Raw genomic sequence first — 15339 nt, 5'->3', positions numbered from 1 at the left:
TCCCTCGTAAACACTGAGTTAAAATGCTTGTTCATGATTTCTGCCATTCTTATTTCCTGTGTTTTCAACTCCTCCTTGTCATAGTTTCCCTAATTCTTGTTTGTTTTTCAGTTTGTCGTTTACAAATGTATAAAATAGTTTTGGTTGATCTTTACATTTTTCTATGACATCCTTTTCGTATTTTCTCTTTTCTTCTCTCCGCACTTGTACATATTGATTTCTATAACTAGTATATATTTTCCATTTTTCAAGTCTTTTGTCTTTTTTCCATTTTATCCAAGCTTTATCCCTTTTGTCTTTTAACTCGCTACATCCTTTGTTGTACCAACATTTTACATAACCTTTTTCTTGTTTTGGTCTTGGAACATACTTTTCCACTCCTTTATCAATTTTTGTGAAAATATTCCATTTCTCTTCTACTGTGGTTTCCTCCTTGTATATCCTTTCCCACTTTTTTTTTTTTTTTTAATTCTCTTATTTTATCAAAATTTGTTTTTCCATATATCAATCTTCCCTTTCTATATTGTTTGTTTTTTTCCCATATATTTTTCCTCATTTAGTTCCAGTTTGATATGTGGTCACTTTTACTTAGTGGTGTCTTATATTCAATCTTGTCCACTATTTTAGGTTCTGATGTGATTATTAGGTCCTGTCTCGATGGTTCTTCCTCATTTGTATATCTAGTATTCTCTTGTATCCATTGTGTCATTGTTCTATAATATAATCATATCAAATAGTACATTTCCCCATAGGTCATCTCCACCCTTCAATATCATCTCTTCCCAGCAGATGTCTTTACAATTAAAGTCACCCATTATAACTATTCTTCCTCCATCTTCCATTATCTTATTTAGTGTTATCCTTGTGTCTTCTAACATATTTTTGTGTTCTCTCTCTTCCCACAAAGCTGTTTCAGGAGGCACATAATTTACCACAAACTTCCTGCTCTTCTTGTCCCTGTCCTCTATTTCCATCATAATCATCTCCACTCTGTTCTTTCCATATGTAACATTCCTCACATTTATATCCTTCTTAGTCAGGAACATAACTCCACCCCCTTTTTTACTTCTGTTTCTAATCAAATAGTTATATGCACCATGTCCTACACTGTTGGGTGGTAATAGACCTTTCAATTTTGTCTCTACAATTCCCATTATGTCTGGTTCTTTTTCCTTTCGGTAATCATTCAGTTCATTCAAGCATATTATTAAGACACAAAGGATTTACAAAGGATTACAAAGGCGGAGCATACCGACAGGTGACCTTTTGATCCATATCTAGGTCGGATGCGAAAAAAAAAAATCATATTAATAATAAAATAATATATAAAAACTATAATAATGTAAATAACAAATAAAATACATAAATAGATGCATAGGTATAGTTAAATAACAAACAAACAGGTAAATAGTAAATAATAATAAATTGACATATAACTAATAATAAATGAAAATCAGACAGACAAAAGATAACAAAACAAAAACAAATAGTATAAGATAAATTATAATCATTACAGCATCTTACTTAGGTATTTATCTAAATGATTCTTAAAGCTTCGAACTGAGCTACAATGCACTACCTGTGCAGGAAGTTTATTCCATTAATTAATTACACGGTTGGCAAAGTTGTTTCTACCCACTTCCAAATTGAATCTATTTCCTGACAGTTTGAGACCATTGTTTCTTGTCTGATTCTCATTCAATGTGAAAATTTGGTCACTTTTGATGTCAATTCCCTTTAAAATCTTAAAGACCTGTATCAAGTCACCTCTGAGTCTATGCTTTTTTAGGGAAAACATATTCATACGTTTTAGTCGATTTTCGTATGATTTATTTTTGATATTTGGAATCAGTTTTGTGGCTCACCTTTGTACTTTTTCCAGTCTGTCAATGTCTTTAATGAGATTCGGTGACCATACGGAAACAGCATATTCCAAATGTGGACGAACTAACGATTTATATAGCTTGTTAATGAGTGATGGACTTTTGAAATCAAAAGATCGCGCAATCAGTCCCAGAATCTTATTTGCTTTCTCAGAGGCTGAAATACACTGCTTGGATGATTTGAGGTCGTTACTGATAATTACGCTGAGATCTTTTTCACTATCCACTTTTGTTAACAAATTTCCAAATAACTTGTAATCGTACTTACTGTTATTCTTACCTATGTGCATTACCTTGCATTTACTTGTTTTAAATTTCATGAGCCACTTTTCAGACCATTGCTGTAATTGCTCTAAATCTTCTTGAATATCTAATTGGTTTGAGTGATCATTTGCCACTCCGCACAGTTTTGTATCATCAGCAAATTTGGAAACAGTAGATTTTAGTCCATGGTCTATATCATTTATATATGCTGTGAATAGAAGTGGCCCAAGAATGGAACACTGAGGAACTCCACTTGTAACACTTTTCCATCCAGAAGTTTTTCCATTTAAAACAACTCTTTGTTTTCAACCATTCAACCAATTACTAGTCCAACTTAATAGGCTACCACTTATTCCGTGTAAAGCTAATTTAGTAATTAGTCTTTCGTGTGGGACGGTATCAAAAGCTTTTGCAAAGTCTAGATATATTAAATCTATATTGTTTCTTTTGTCATAATTGGAGATAATTGTGTTGTAGAATTCGAGTAAGTTTGTCACGCAAGAACATTTCCGTCTGAAACCATGCTGGCTATCATTTATCAAGGGGTTACTTTCTAAATGATGTTCGATAGCATCTCTGATGATAGTTTCCATTATTTTTCCTACGATTGAAGTCAAACTTATAGGCCTATAGTTATTTGGCTTCTTTTTGTCACCTTTTTTGAATATGGGAGTAACGTTAGCTAGCTTCCATTCTCTTGGGACATCTCTGGATATGATGGATTTCTTGAAAATAATTTCTAATAGAACAACAATCTCATTTTTCATTTCCTTTAAGATTCTTGGATGCCAACCGTCAGGCCCTGGTGTTTTATTAACTTTGAGTTTGTCTATACACCTTTTAATTTTTTCTTTTGTTATATTTACCGTAGTAAGTTTACCCTAGACTTTTCACAGGTTTCAGTTTGGAATTCACTTTGAGGTGTTTCGTTTACAAATACTGAGCTAAAATAATTGTTTAAGATATTACACATTCCTTCATTTGAATATTCAAGTTGACCGTCAGCAGATAATAGTGGACCAATGTGATTCCTAACAACCTTTTTATCTCTAATGTAACTATAGACTTCTTTGGGATTCTCTTTGGATTTATCAGCGATGTTCATTTCGTATTGTCGTTTTCTTTTTCTTATTGTCTTTTTTAAATCTCTGTATTGATACATAACTTTCATAGTCATTAGATGCACCCGAGCACTTATATTTCTTACAAGCCCGTCTCTATTTAGCAATACTTTTTTCACTTTTTTCACTTTTAATTTTCTGTTACCTCCATCCTGTTTTCTGTTTCCCTTCCATTTTTCTCTGCTATGAACCATTTCCTTATTTTCATATCCACGACTCTCCAATAGAATTTCTCATTGTCTCACTGTTCTGTTCTAATTTTTTCCTTGGCTTCTATTCTTTTTGTTTTCTCACCCTCTATTTCCTCTTTATTCATCTCTCTTTTTATCCATACCTGTTTATACTGATCACTTTTTGCTAGTTTCCCTGTTTTTGATAAGACATTCTCTGCCATTTGTGACTTGAATTTCACCTTATTTGGTCTGATCCTGTCAATTTTGTATTTTCGCAATCTATATATTTCATCACTTTATTTATTGTTCATCTTCTTGAACTATTTTTCATACCCTGTTTACTTTTTCTTTCTCCTTTACTCTTGTAGTCCTATTTGGATTATGCTTCTCTTCCATTCCTAATATAATTATACATTTTTTATCTGCTAAGTCTTACTATATTCTCCTTCTCTCTCATCACTTTAATAACTGTGTCCTTAATTTGTGCTTTCATCTGTTGTTACACTATTACACTAAATTCAGTTTTGTTATTCTCTTGGACTTTTTTCCAACCAATTACCATTTTTACTATGGACTCTTTATTCTCATTATTATTCCTCTTTAATTCCTCATTCCCATCCTTTACTTCTCTTAACTGTCTTTTTAATTCTTCTATTTCTTTAGTTAGGTTTTGGTTCTCCTTCTTTAGTTCTTCCAGTTTATCAACTCTTTGTGTAACTAGTGTTAGTTGGTTAAACCTAACCTCCCATGCGTTGTTCATTTCTGTTAAGCCCCGTCCACACGGAGCATCACGCATCAGCGACTTGATGCAGTAGTCGTGTTGAAAACTTTACACTAGCGTCCGGACGGGCTGCATCACTGCGAATACCTTGCGCGAGCAACCAGATCTCAGTCATCATTTGGCTTTCACGGGAGGAGGATGTCTGCCGATGCTCTACTCATTAAATCGTTAAACCACCACAGCTTTGGAGTGTACATATTTTTCGTGCCAGCACCAGACTTCTTTGATGCATTGATGGCAGTCATTTCCCTGTGAAACTGTGTTTTCAATGTATGAATTTTTTTTGGTAATGTCTTCATTCCGCACATTACTTTTTGTTAAAGAATATAAGTCAGCTTTCGATGCTTGTACTTTTTTATTTCTCATCTTATATTCTTTGCACTTGATATTCCAAATGACTGGGTACTGCTTTAGTAGCTTAATGAAATGTAATATAATAGTCTTTGTCCACTCGAACGGCTTTGCGGAAGTTGCTTGTGCCATTGTATGAAAGTAGAAGAGCAAAGCAGAGCGCGTGCGTCCTCTCCCTTCAACTGTCACTGACACACTGCGCCGCGATTCGAAATCGGTATGCCCCATGACTGCTTTCATGATGCTGCGATGAATTGAAAGTCACGTTTTTCAACTCATCACTTCAATACATCGCGCATCAAAATGCTCCGTGTGGACGGGGCCTTAGTTTCTCCTCTAGACTTACTAGTCAGGGAGGTTGTCATCCCCTCCCTCATTAAATCCGTAGAAGTAATTATCTCCTCTTTCCATTGAGCTGCTATTATCTATATTTCTACTTTAATATCTCTGCTCACCTGTTCGACCTCGTCTGTGTCATCTGCACATCTTTTGTTGACACCCCTTCTGACATCCAGGGCCTGTTTGTCCCCTTCCTCATTTTCTTCCCTTTTCCTCAATAATGCCTCCCCTTCTCCTTTTTCTTCACATGCCCACTACACCATGAGCTTTCTCCTTCCCTACTAATACAACACAGTTACTCTATCGCTGAAATCCACGAAAGCCGCGTTTTTTACAGAGTTCCAATCTTTGCTGTCAATCCAACTCTGTGTGTGTACATGCTGGACATCGAAGGGGTTGCCAACACAAGTCTAATGTGTTAAATGTATATTCTATAATGTACACTGCTGTTCAGTATACATGAGTCATGTAATGTTCATTGCAGTATAGTACCCTTTCAACTGTACACCACAGTGCAATTTTTATGCTGGGTGACCTTAACCCATTCAACTCCGATGACAAGATGTCTTGTCATTTGGTCAAATAAAACAAAAAATCATAAAACACCAAAATGTTTGATCAAACACCAGAAAAATATGACGTCAATCCTCGCTTCGCTGCGAGCGAAGCGAGGATTGACGTCATATTTTTCTGGTGTTTGATCAAACATTTTGGTGTTTTATGATTTTTTGTTTTATTTGACCAAATGACAAGACATCTTGTCATCGGAGTTGAATGGGTTAATAGAAAATGTCTAGTGTGACTTTTTAAGAAATGGCTCGTAACATACTGCACTGTACATGTGCAATACCAAATAAACTCTCAGGATGTAAAACTACTGTCCTTTATTTGCTCTTTTGGTAAGTAAAACTACATAACTGAATCTTAAAATATGTTTTAATGGTGGTGTAAAAGGTTTGTGAGTATGCACTATAATGAACAATAAGAATGAAGGTTTCATGGGTATATTTCTGGTATTAATAATGGGGGTTGATTGTACCCATGGGAACCTGCCCACTTGCTTGTGAGACCTTGCCATTGACCTTATTGCAATTAAAGTCTAACAAAGGCTACAGTGTTACTTTTTCACAAAGAGGGGGTTGTGTTTGACATTTCCTGGTGTGGCTGGGAGGATAGTAAGGTAAACACAGAAATAGTTGAATTTTTATTTCATAAATTTAATTCTTACCAGGATTACCATCACCACCACTACCATCATCACCACCCACCACAAATACCCTGCTCCCTACAACCCACATGCAACACCAATCCACCAACTTCACCATCCACCACCACCATTCACTACCCACTACCCTCCACCACCACTCGCCACTACCCACCCACCACCACCACTACCCACCCACCACCACCACTACCCACCCACCACCACCACTATCCCACTACCCACCACTTACCACCCACTACCAACACCCATCACCACCTACCACCATCCATCACCACCTACCACCACCACCCACCACCTACCACTGCCACCCACCACCCACCACCTACCACTGCCACCCACCACTGCCACCCACCACCTCCTGTCACCAACCACCACCTATCACCAACCACCACCACCACCACCACCCATCACCACTTACCACCACCACCCACTACCACCCATTACCACCTACCACCACCACTGACCACCCATCACCACCACTTTCTACCACTATTACCACTACAACCCACCATTACTACCACCACCACCCAGTACTACTACCACCACCATCCACAACTACTATCATCACCACCCACCACTACTACCACCACCACCCACCACTACTACCACCACCACCACCCACCACTACTACCACCACCATCCACCACTACTACCACCACCATCTACCACTACTACCACCACCATCTACCACCACCACCATCACCCACTACCACTACCATTATCACCACCACCATCACCCACTACCACTACCATTACCACCACCACTACTGCTACCATCACTACCACCACAACCCATCACCATTACTACTGCCACCCACTACTAATACTACTACCACTACTACCATCTATTACTACTACCACACCACCATCATCTACCACTACTACCAACATTAGCACCACCACCTACCACCTCCCACCACCACTACCATCACCGCCACCACCCACCACTTGTAACTCTTTATGAGAATTTTTTTTATATATGATTATGTGCAAGATAATATGCTAGTTTCCCTTTTCCCTTATGTAATAATTTGTATATTTGCAGACTGGGGAGTAACTGTGCAGAAGTTAAATGCCAGACCAAAGATGGAGGAAAGGATCCGATTATCAAGACAGAAGTATCACAAATGCATTTCCTGTCGAGTTACATTTGCCACTCTTGGTGATCTCAAGAGGCACAAAAAGGCTCATCGTGAAGAAAGACCATACAACTGCTCCCTTTGTGAAGTGAATTTCAAATCATACAGTAATCTGAAACGTCATCTTTCAGTTCATTCTTTGAATTCAGTTCGAAAGATTCGTGAGTGTATTGGTTCCTCTGTTCCTATTATTAAGAGTCCCCATAAGCAGCAAACAGCCTCTTTGAAAAGGAATAGGACTCATAGGTGTAAGTTATGTGATATGGAATTTACAAAAGCCCGAATCCTTAAGCATCACTTGAAGGAGCATATCAAGGGAAAACCTCGACAATGTAGGTACTGCAATGCTGTTTTCTTCACAGCTGAGAATCTCAAGCAGCATCGGAAAGTTCACCTCTCAGAGAGGCACTACAAGTGTAATCTTTGCAATTCACATTTCTTCACTGCTCACCGTTTGAAGTTACACCTAAGGAACCATACTGAAGGGAAGCAGCGCAGTTGTACGCACTGTGAATTAACATTTTCTACTGTTGTTGCTTTAAGAGATCACATGAGGACTCACACCAGGCCATATTTTCGACAATGTCACCAGTGTGGATCAGGATTTACATCTACAAAAGCTTTGAAAGAACATGTGAAGGCACTTCATAAAGAATCACCTTGTATTTGCTCAGACTGTGGGGATACTTTTGGGACAATTCATAAACTTAGGCAACACTTAAAAACACACCAGGTTAAAAAGTCTCATTCTTGTAGACTTTGTAATGATGGCTTTTCTACATCTAAAGGTCTTCAGAAACATATGGTAGGCCACAAAGTGAAGAAAAAGTCCTTTGCATGCACACATTGTGGTGCCAAGTTTGACAAGTACTTAGACCTGCACAGTCATGTCCTAGTCACGGGGAAGGAAAAACATAAATGTACACAATGTAATGAGGGTTTTGTACATTGTATTGACCTGAAGAAGCATATGAAGCATCATGATGAAGCGAGTCATTACAAATGTAATTCCTGCAATGCCTCCTTTGAATATTCCAGTGCTTATAAATTCCATCTAAACTGTCACACAGGTATCAAGCCATACACTGATGAACATTGTGATAATGACTTCCAGCCCATCAGTCTTGTATACCAGACCAAGACTCAGGTAAAAAAGAGACGCTTCAAGTGCAGCCAGTGCGAGTCTTCATATTCCCAGAAGTGTGGGCTTAACCGACACATGAAGATTCATACAGGAGAGAGGCCTTACAGCTGCTCAGAATGTGGATCTTCTTTTCTCCTTCCCCAGACCCTCAAACAGCACATCTTGACCCACAACAGGGTGATGCCATTCTCATGCCAGTATTGTAATGCCTCTTATAGTCGATCCAATCTACTCAAGAATCACATGGCTGTTCATTCAGGGAAGCCACTTCATAAGTGCACATTCTGTGATGCTTCATACCTCCATATTGGTTTCCTGCAAAACCATTTGGCTACTCACTGTACTGAAAAGGCTATTAAGTGCAAGGATTGTGATCTTCCATGTAAGGATCAGAGCCAACTTGAGGAACATATGTTGATACACACTCAACAATTAATCAAAAGTGAAAATGTAAAGAAAAAGGTGCCCCAGGGTGGGTTAGCAGCAATGGAGGGTAAAAATGGGGTTTTGAGGGTATGCCTGAAAGAACTGAATAATAAAGACTATGACATTCATAAGAAGATTCTTCCAAAGGGACTGAATCATAAAACGGAGGAAATTCAGAAGAAAAAGGTTGAATCATATACGAGTAAAAACGGGGATGAATGCATTACAAAGGTTAAAAGAATAAATGGATTAACAAGTATTCCTAATGACAATGGGGAGTTATTTGATGAAAAAGAAATGTTGGTTAATATGATTAGTTCTTATGTTAAACAGACTACAAGAAGAGGTCGCCAAGTCAAGTTACCAAAAAGATTTCAAGACTAGGTTAGTTCATCTGAATAGGGCACAAAGTAAAGGAACAATTATAATTTCTGGACATTACATATAGGCCAGAAAACTAGCTTACATAGAAGTAGAAGGGAAGGCTGTTGTATGAAGTCTACCCTTATTTGATGTTATATGTGCACATTCCTGTTGTCAAGAGTCTAGGAAAATCATGGCTTTACAAAGTTAAAAGTTTACACCAGCTTTGGTTGTCTGATATATGGTATGATTAGATTGTTGTAATCAAATTAAGTTGAATGATGACATGAAATTCAATATGTTAATATTTATGGCCAGTTTTGTCATAGTAGTTACTATTAATATTTCAGTTGTGATTTAAATTTCAAGTGGGATCAGTTCATGTTTATTTCTTCATGTGCTTGAAGAATGAATATACAATGTCAACAGTGTTTCAATGCTTAAAGACTGGCATAAGTAGATCTCAAGGTTTTCAAAGTGGATATATATTTAGTGTAAGTATGATGTACATTAATGTATGAACCTATATTTGAGGAAGGAAATTTATATTTTGTAATTAGTTTTGAGTGATTCAACAAAAGTTATAACATTACTTATAGTTTATTTGAATAGTTTTGAAATATTGTGTTTTATTTTCTGCAATATAATAAGTGAAATATGTTAGTGTATCAGAGAATTTCCTCAGATCTAGTGTTGGCAGTTACCCACACACAATCTTTATGTGTAGGAGGCTGATGTCTTACTTTATGGGATTTGAATTGCAGTACCATTGGTTACATAATATTTGCAGTAATGTGTGGAATATCACTACCTCCCCAGATCTTGGAACTGCTCTGATGTATGGATGGGTTCAATAAATGACTGACTGACATCTTTCCGTTTAATTTGAAAGCTATGAGTATATTATTGCAGAAATAATTTAGTTTGTATTGGGATGGGAGCTGTGTACTTACATGGAAATTGGTAACATTGGTAAATAACTGCAGTGGCCATATTCTTGGTGATATTCTCACTTCCACACATGGTTTCCTAAAGCAAAATTCATAGCTTCTAGAGAGTGGAGCATATCCCACAATTATCATACACTGGGAACTGAGAGACTGTAACTTTATCCCTTGCTCTATGTAACCTCTTCATTAGTGACCTACATACATATACCAAAGGCTTTTTTTCCCCCTTATAAGGGAGGTAGCCAAAAATCGAAGGCATAAAAACCACTCCCACCCATTCCATCCCTGTTGTACTCCACTCCCCTCCACCCTCTTATCTCGGCACCTCCTGGATGATGGGTCACCCCTGCATCTTGTCCACTGCCCTGGGTCAGAAGCAGTGTTGCAAGACATAGCACATCCACAGCAAGGCCACTTCAATAAATTGGCAACCCCTCCCCCCATCTCCGTCCCCTCATGCAGAAATGGGGAAGACGGGGAGAAATCCCTTTGGGCTGCGTTAAATTTTTCTCACATGTACTCCCTCACCCCCTATCCCCCACCCATTCCACCTCATGCATCACAATATCATCCATATACAAACACTCTCCACTCACCCTTGCCTTCTGTCCTCTCCCATCCTTCCTCAATAGACATTCCCCTCTTCCCCAAAGCCCCTTTTACCCTATCCATCCATCTCATCCTAGGTTGACCCCTTGTGTTCACTCCTTCCACACCTCTCTTACTAGTTTTTCTTCACTCATTCTTTCCATGTGTCCAAACCATCCCAATACCATCCCATCCACCCTATCTCCCAACTCCCTTTCCACCCCCGTTCTCCTCCTCACCTCATTTCTCTTTCTATCCAGCCTAGTAACCTCTATCTTACATCTCAGACACCTCTTTGCAAACACATTCAAACTCCTCTCTTATGTTCCATGTTTCTGCCCCATACAGTGCTGTCGGCACAATCACTCCCTCATACAATCTCCTCTTAGCATCCATTCCCAAATGTATATTTCTCATTACACTTTTTAATCCACCAAGGCATATACTTGCTTCTCTCAATCTACATTCTACCTCCACTTCCACTCCTCCTTTTCCTGCCACATTCGCACCCATGTATCCAAAACTATCCACTTCCTCCAGTCTCTCTCCCTTAATACTCACTTCCAGTCTGCTGCCACTTTCACCCCTTGTACATCTCCTCTCCTTACTTTTACCCATATTTATCTTCAACTTCCTTCTTTCACACACTTTCCCAAACTCTGTCACTAACTTCCTCAATTCCTCCTCTGATCCTGCTATAAGTGTAGTGCTGTCTGCAAACAACAGGTGGCTTACCTCACACTTTTCTCCATTTTCTTTAACCATCTCCAATCCCTGACCCACCACCCCATCCATGTATAAGTTGAACAGCCAGAGTGACATAACACATCTCTGACGAAGTACCACCTTTACCTCGAACCACTTACTCTCTCCATTTCCAATCCTGACACATGCTCTACTACTCTTGTAAAAACTCTTGACAGCTCCTAAAAGCTTTCCTCCTATCCCGTATATCTGCAATACCTTCCACAGTGACCCCATGTCTACCCTGTCATAAGCCTTTTCCAAATCCATAAAAGCCCAAAAAACATCCTTACCTTTTCCTATAGCTTTCTCACATATCTGTCCCACCACAAAAATCAGATCTACACAACTACCTGTCCCAAACCCACACCATTCCTCACCAATTACTCCCGCTGTTCCTCTCCCAATCCTCTCAATGAAGACCCTCCCATAAGCCTTCCCAACCACACCCAACAAGCTAATCCCCCTGAAACCACTACACTCACACTTGTCCCCTTTACCCTTGTAAAGTGGAACTATACAGGCACTCCTCCAGTCCTCCGGCACTCTATCCTCTTTTAAACAAACATAACCTCACCAGCCAGTCCACCATCACTGTAACTCCTTTTTTCAGACATTCTGCATGACATCTATCCAGACCAGGTGCCTTACCTGCTCTCATCATCTTAACAACTGCCTTCACTTCATCTTTCCTTATTTCTCCTCCATTTTCCTCACTCATCACTCTCATTTTCCTAGCACTTCCCACTGCAACTACCTTTCCCTCCCTGTCCTCCTTCACATTTAGCAATTCCCTAAAATACTCTGCCCACCTTCCTCTCACTGCCTTCTCTTCCATTATCATCTCTCCATCTGCACCTTTTACCTTTTCTTCTCTACTTGATTCGCCTCCTCTTCCTCTCTTAATTTCTTTCCAAAACATCTTTGTATTACTTTCAAAATTTTCTGTCATACTCTTACCCCATTTCACATCTGCTCTCCTCTTTGCCTCCTTTACCTTGTGCATTACTTCTCTTTTCTTTGTACCTCTCATATGCTTCCCTTATCCTATTTTGTAACCAATCTGTGAAAGCTCCCTTCTTCTCTTCTACAACCTTTTTTGCTTCCTCATCCCATCACTCACTACCCTTCCTTCTATTTCCTCTTGTCCTCCTTATTCCACACACCATTAGTGACCTACCTTCTCCAAATCCAGGCATAATATCAAAGCTTTCACCTATGCACATGATCTAGATAATGTAGCACAGGACAGCAACAACAAAACAGCTGCCAAAAACTCAAGCATGACTAGACAAACTAGAATGGTGGCTGAGACAAAATAGAGTGGCAATTTCACCCTAGAAAACAACCATGAATCAAAAAAATATCTAACAGTCAAATTGAATGGCCATCTAAGATTGAGGAGAAGTCCAAAAATCCTAGGCCTCACTTTTGATTTGAAAGTCCTTGAGCCCCCACATCAAGGACTTGACGGTGAAATATATCAACAATAATAATTGTTGCCTTGAATTTCAGAGTGGAAAACCTGCAGTTCCACAGTAGCTGACATCAGTCCTTGGGCCATCCCACAGGTCTCTGAGAAGAAACATTGGACAGTCTGTGTTGTATTGATGCATTTACGTAGTTTTACCTAGTTGTATTATATGGGGAAGGTATGCTATGCTCGTGGTGACCCATCTTTGTATCTCACAACATCTAGTTTGTTCTTAAATTCTTGTATGGTGTTTGGACACACTATTGTTTCATCCAATTTGTTCCAGACATCCACCATTCTGGATTTTTTTTTTTTCCAGATCTCTTCTATAACTATCCTTTTTGAGAGTGGGTAGAGGAAGAATAAGCGAAGATGGGCTGAAACTCCTTTATTGCTTATACGTTTTGACCGACTCGGTCTTCTTCAGTAAGCTGTTTACAAACAGCTTGAACCTTACAATTATACACTCGAAGATGGGGATAAGGACAGGTCATCCCACTGGCTGTCTGGGGATTCCCATTTCTGTACCATGTATATGTTTCTCAATTGCATTTATTATCAATTTACTTGCTGCCTTCGATAAACATATGAAACTTTCCCCGTCATTGTTATTTTCATAAGAGTTAATATAGGCAGCTTCAACTGTTTTTCTCAGGGTAATGGTAGAGGCAAAACATTCCTGGTTTCAAATTTGGGAGAGAGGGAAAACTGATTTTTAGTCTGATGTTGCTCATGATTAGAAACAAAAGATCAAAACTAATTTTAGTTTGTTTACATTACAGTGTTGTCTTTTTTTTGTTGTTGGATTTACACTAATAATGGCAAATTTTGAAGGTTTCCAACCATCAAAGGTTAGTAGTTCCATTGGGGAATTTAATTAACATAATTTTAGAGACCTATCTATATACCAAGAGTTTTTTCACATTATAAGAGAGGTAGCCAAGTCAAAGGCATGTACCTACTCCCACCCATTCCACCCCCATTCACCACCCTTTCCCCCTCTCATCTTACCTCATCATGGATGATGGGCCATCCTTGTATCCTGCCCACTGGCCTGGGTCAGAAGAAATGTAGCAAGACACTACATTCACAGCTAGGCCACTTCACTTAATCGGTGACCCCCTATATTCCCTCATGCAGAAAAAGAGATGGGGAGAAATCCCTTCTGGCTGCATCAAAATATCATTCAGACATAAGCACCCCCTCCCCTTCCCCACCTTACATAACAGCACCATCTATACACAGTTACTCTCCACTCGTCCCTATCTCCTGCCTTCTCCCTTCCTTGGTCAACAGACAATCCCCATTTGCTCCATGCCCCCTTCACCCCATCCCTCCATCTCATCCTCAGTCACTCCGTCCACCTTTCTCTTCCATACACTTTTTACTAATCTTTTTTCACTCATTCTTTCCATGTGTCCAAACCATCCCAGTACTCTTTCATCAGCCCTGTCATTTCCTTTTCCACTCCTGCTTTCCTCCTTACCTCATTTCTCACTCTAACCTAGTAACCCCTACCATACTTCTCAGACATTTCATCTCAAACACATTTAAACTTTTCCTCTCTGCCTCTCTTAAATTTCGAGTCTCTGCCCCATACAATTGCCGTCAGCACAATCACCCCTTCATACTGTCTTCTCTTTGCATCCATTCTCCCAAAGCATTTACCTGGCTCTCTCATTCTACAATTTACCTCCACCTCTATGCCTACCTTTCCTAGAGATGAAGTATAGTAATGGAGAACACAATGACCCTGAGGGTAAAGGAAGTGACTCAGGTAAGAGTGGATGATATTCCTACAAGATTAGATCTATTAACCAAAGAACCAGACATCATTGGCTCCCTGAATTACCTATGCCCCATAGGAAAAAGTGACCATGTGACAACCGAGTTTCAGCTGGAGGATGAGGAAATGGAGCCAAGGAATGAATTACACAGGCAAGGGAGACTAAATTTCTTAATATTTACAACCTGGGAGTGAACAAACTTATTAAAAATGAATGGAGGGAAAAAGCAGAAACAGGACTGGTTCAACAAAAGAAGATTGCAAAATAAGACCAGGGATGTGGTTCAGGGACAATGGAGGAAGAGAAGAAATAGTAAAACAAAAGAAGCTTACAAACAAGATAGGAATGACTCCACAAAAATTTGCAGAAAGATAGAAATTTGGAAGAGGAGTACTAGATACATGGAAAGATGAACTGAAACTGCTTTACAGATTTATTAATGATGAATTGATAACCTTTTAAGGTTTTACTTGAGTGATTAATCTATAGCAAGGCCACTTTACAACTGGTGGCCCCCCCCCCCTTGTGCAGAAAAAGAGAAGATAGGGGCTGCGTCGCAATATCATTCACATATGACCACCCCCTAC

The 15339-nt window shown here is 39.1% G+C and overlaps 1 protein-coding gene across 2 annotated transcripts in view; it reads left to right on the top strand.

Annotated features, from left to right (window-relative positions):
- Positions 1-10080, top strand: part of LOC143036393 (uncharacterized) — a 38837-nt gene extending 28757 nt beyond the window's left edge. For both annotated transcript variants that reach the window (XM_076203693.1, XM_076203694.1), the window contains one exon: positions 7183-10080. In XM_076203693.1, the coding sequence (XP_076059808.1) occupies positions 7183-9230 (2048 nt within the window). In that variant the 3' untranslated portion in view covers positions 9231-10080. The remainder of the gene's footprint in view (positions 1-7182) is intronic.
- Positions 10081-15339: the final 5259 nt, after the last annotated feature.

This window comes from Oratosquilla oratoria, chromosome 20, assembly GCF_046742065.1.
Source record: "Oratosquilla oratoria isolate Oo_2021 chromosome 20, ASM4674206v1, whole genome shotgun sequence".
Taxonomy (NCBI): domain Eukaryota; kingdom Metazoa; phylum Arthropoda; class Malacostraca; order Stomatopoda; family Squillidae; genus Oratosquilla; species Oratosquilla oratoria.
Note: the sequence above shows the minus strand (reverse complement) of the source record. Positions and strands in the feature narration are given on the sequence as shown.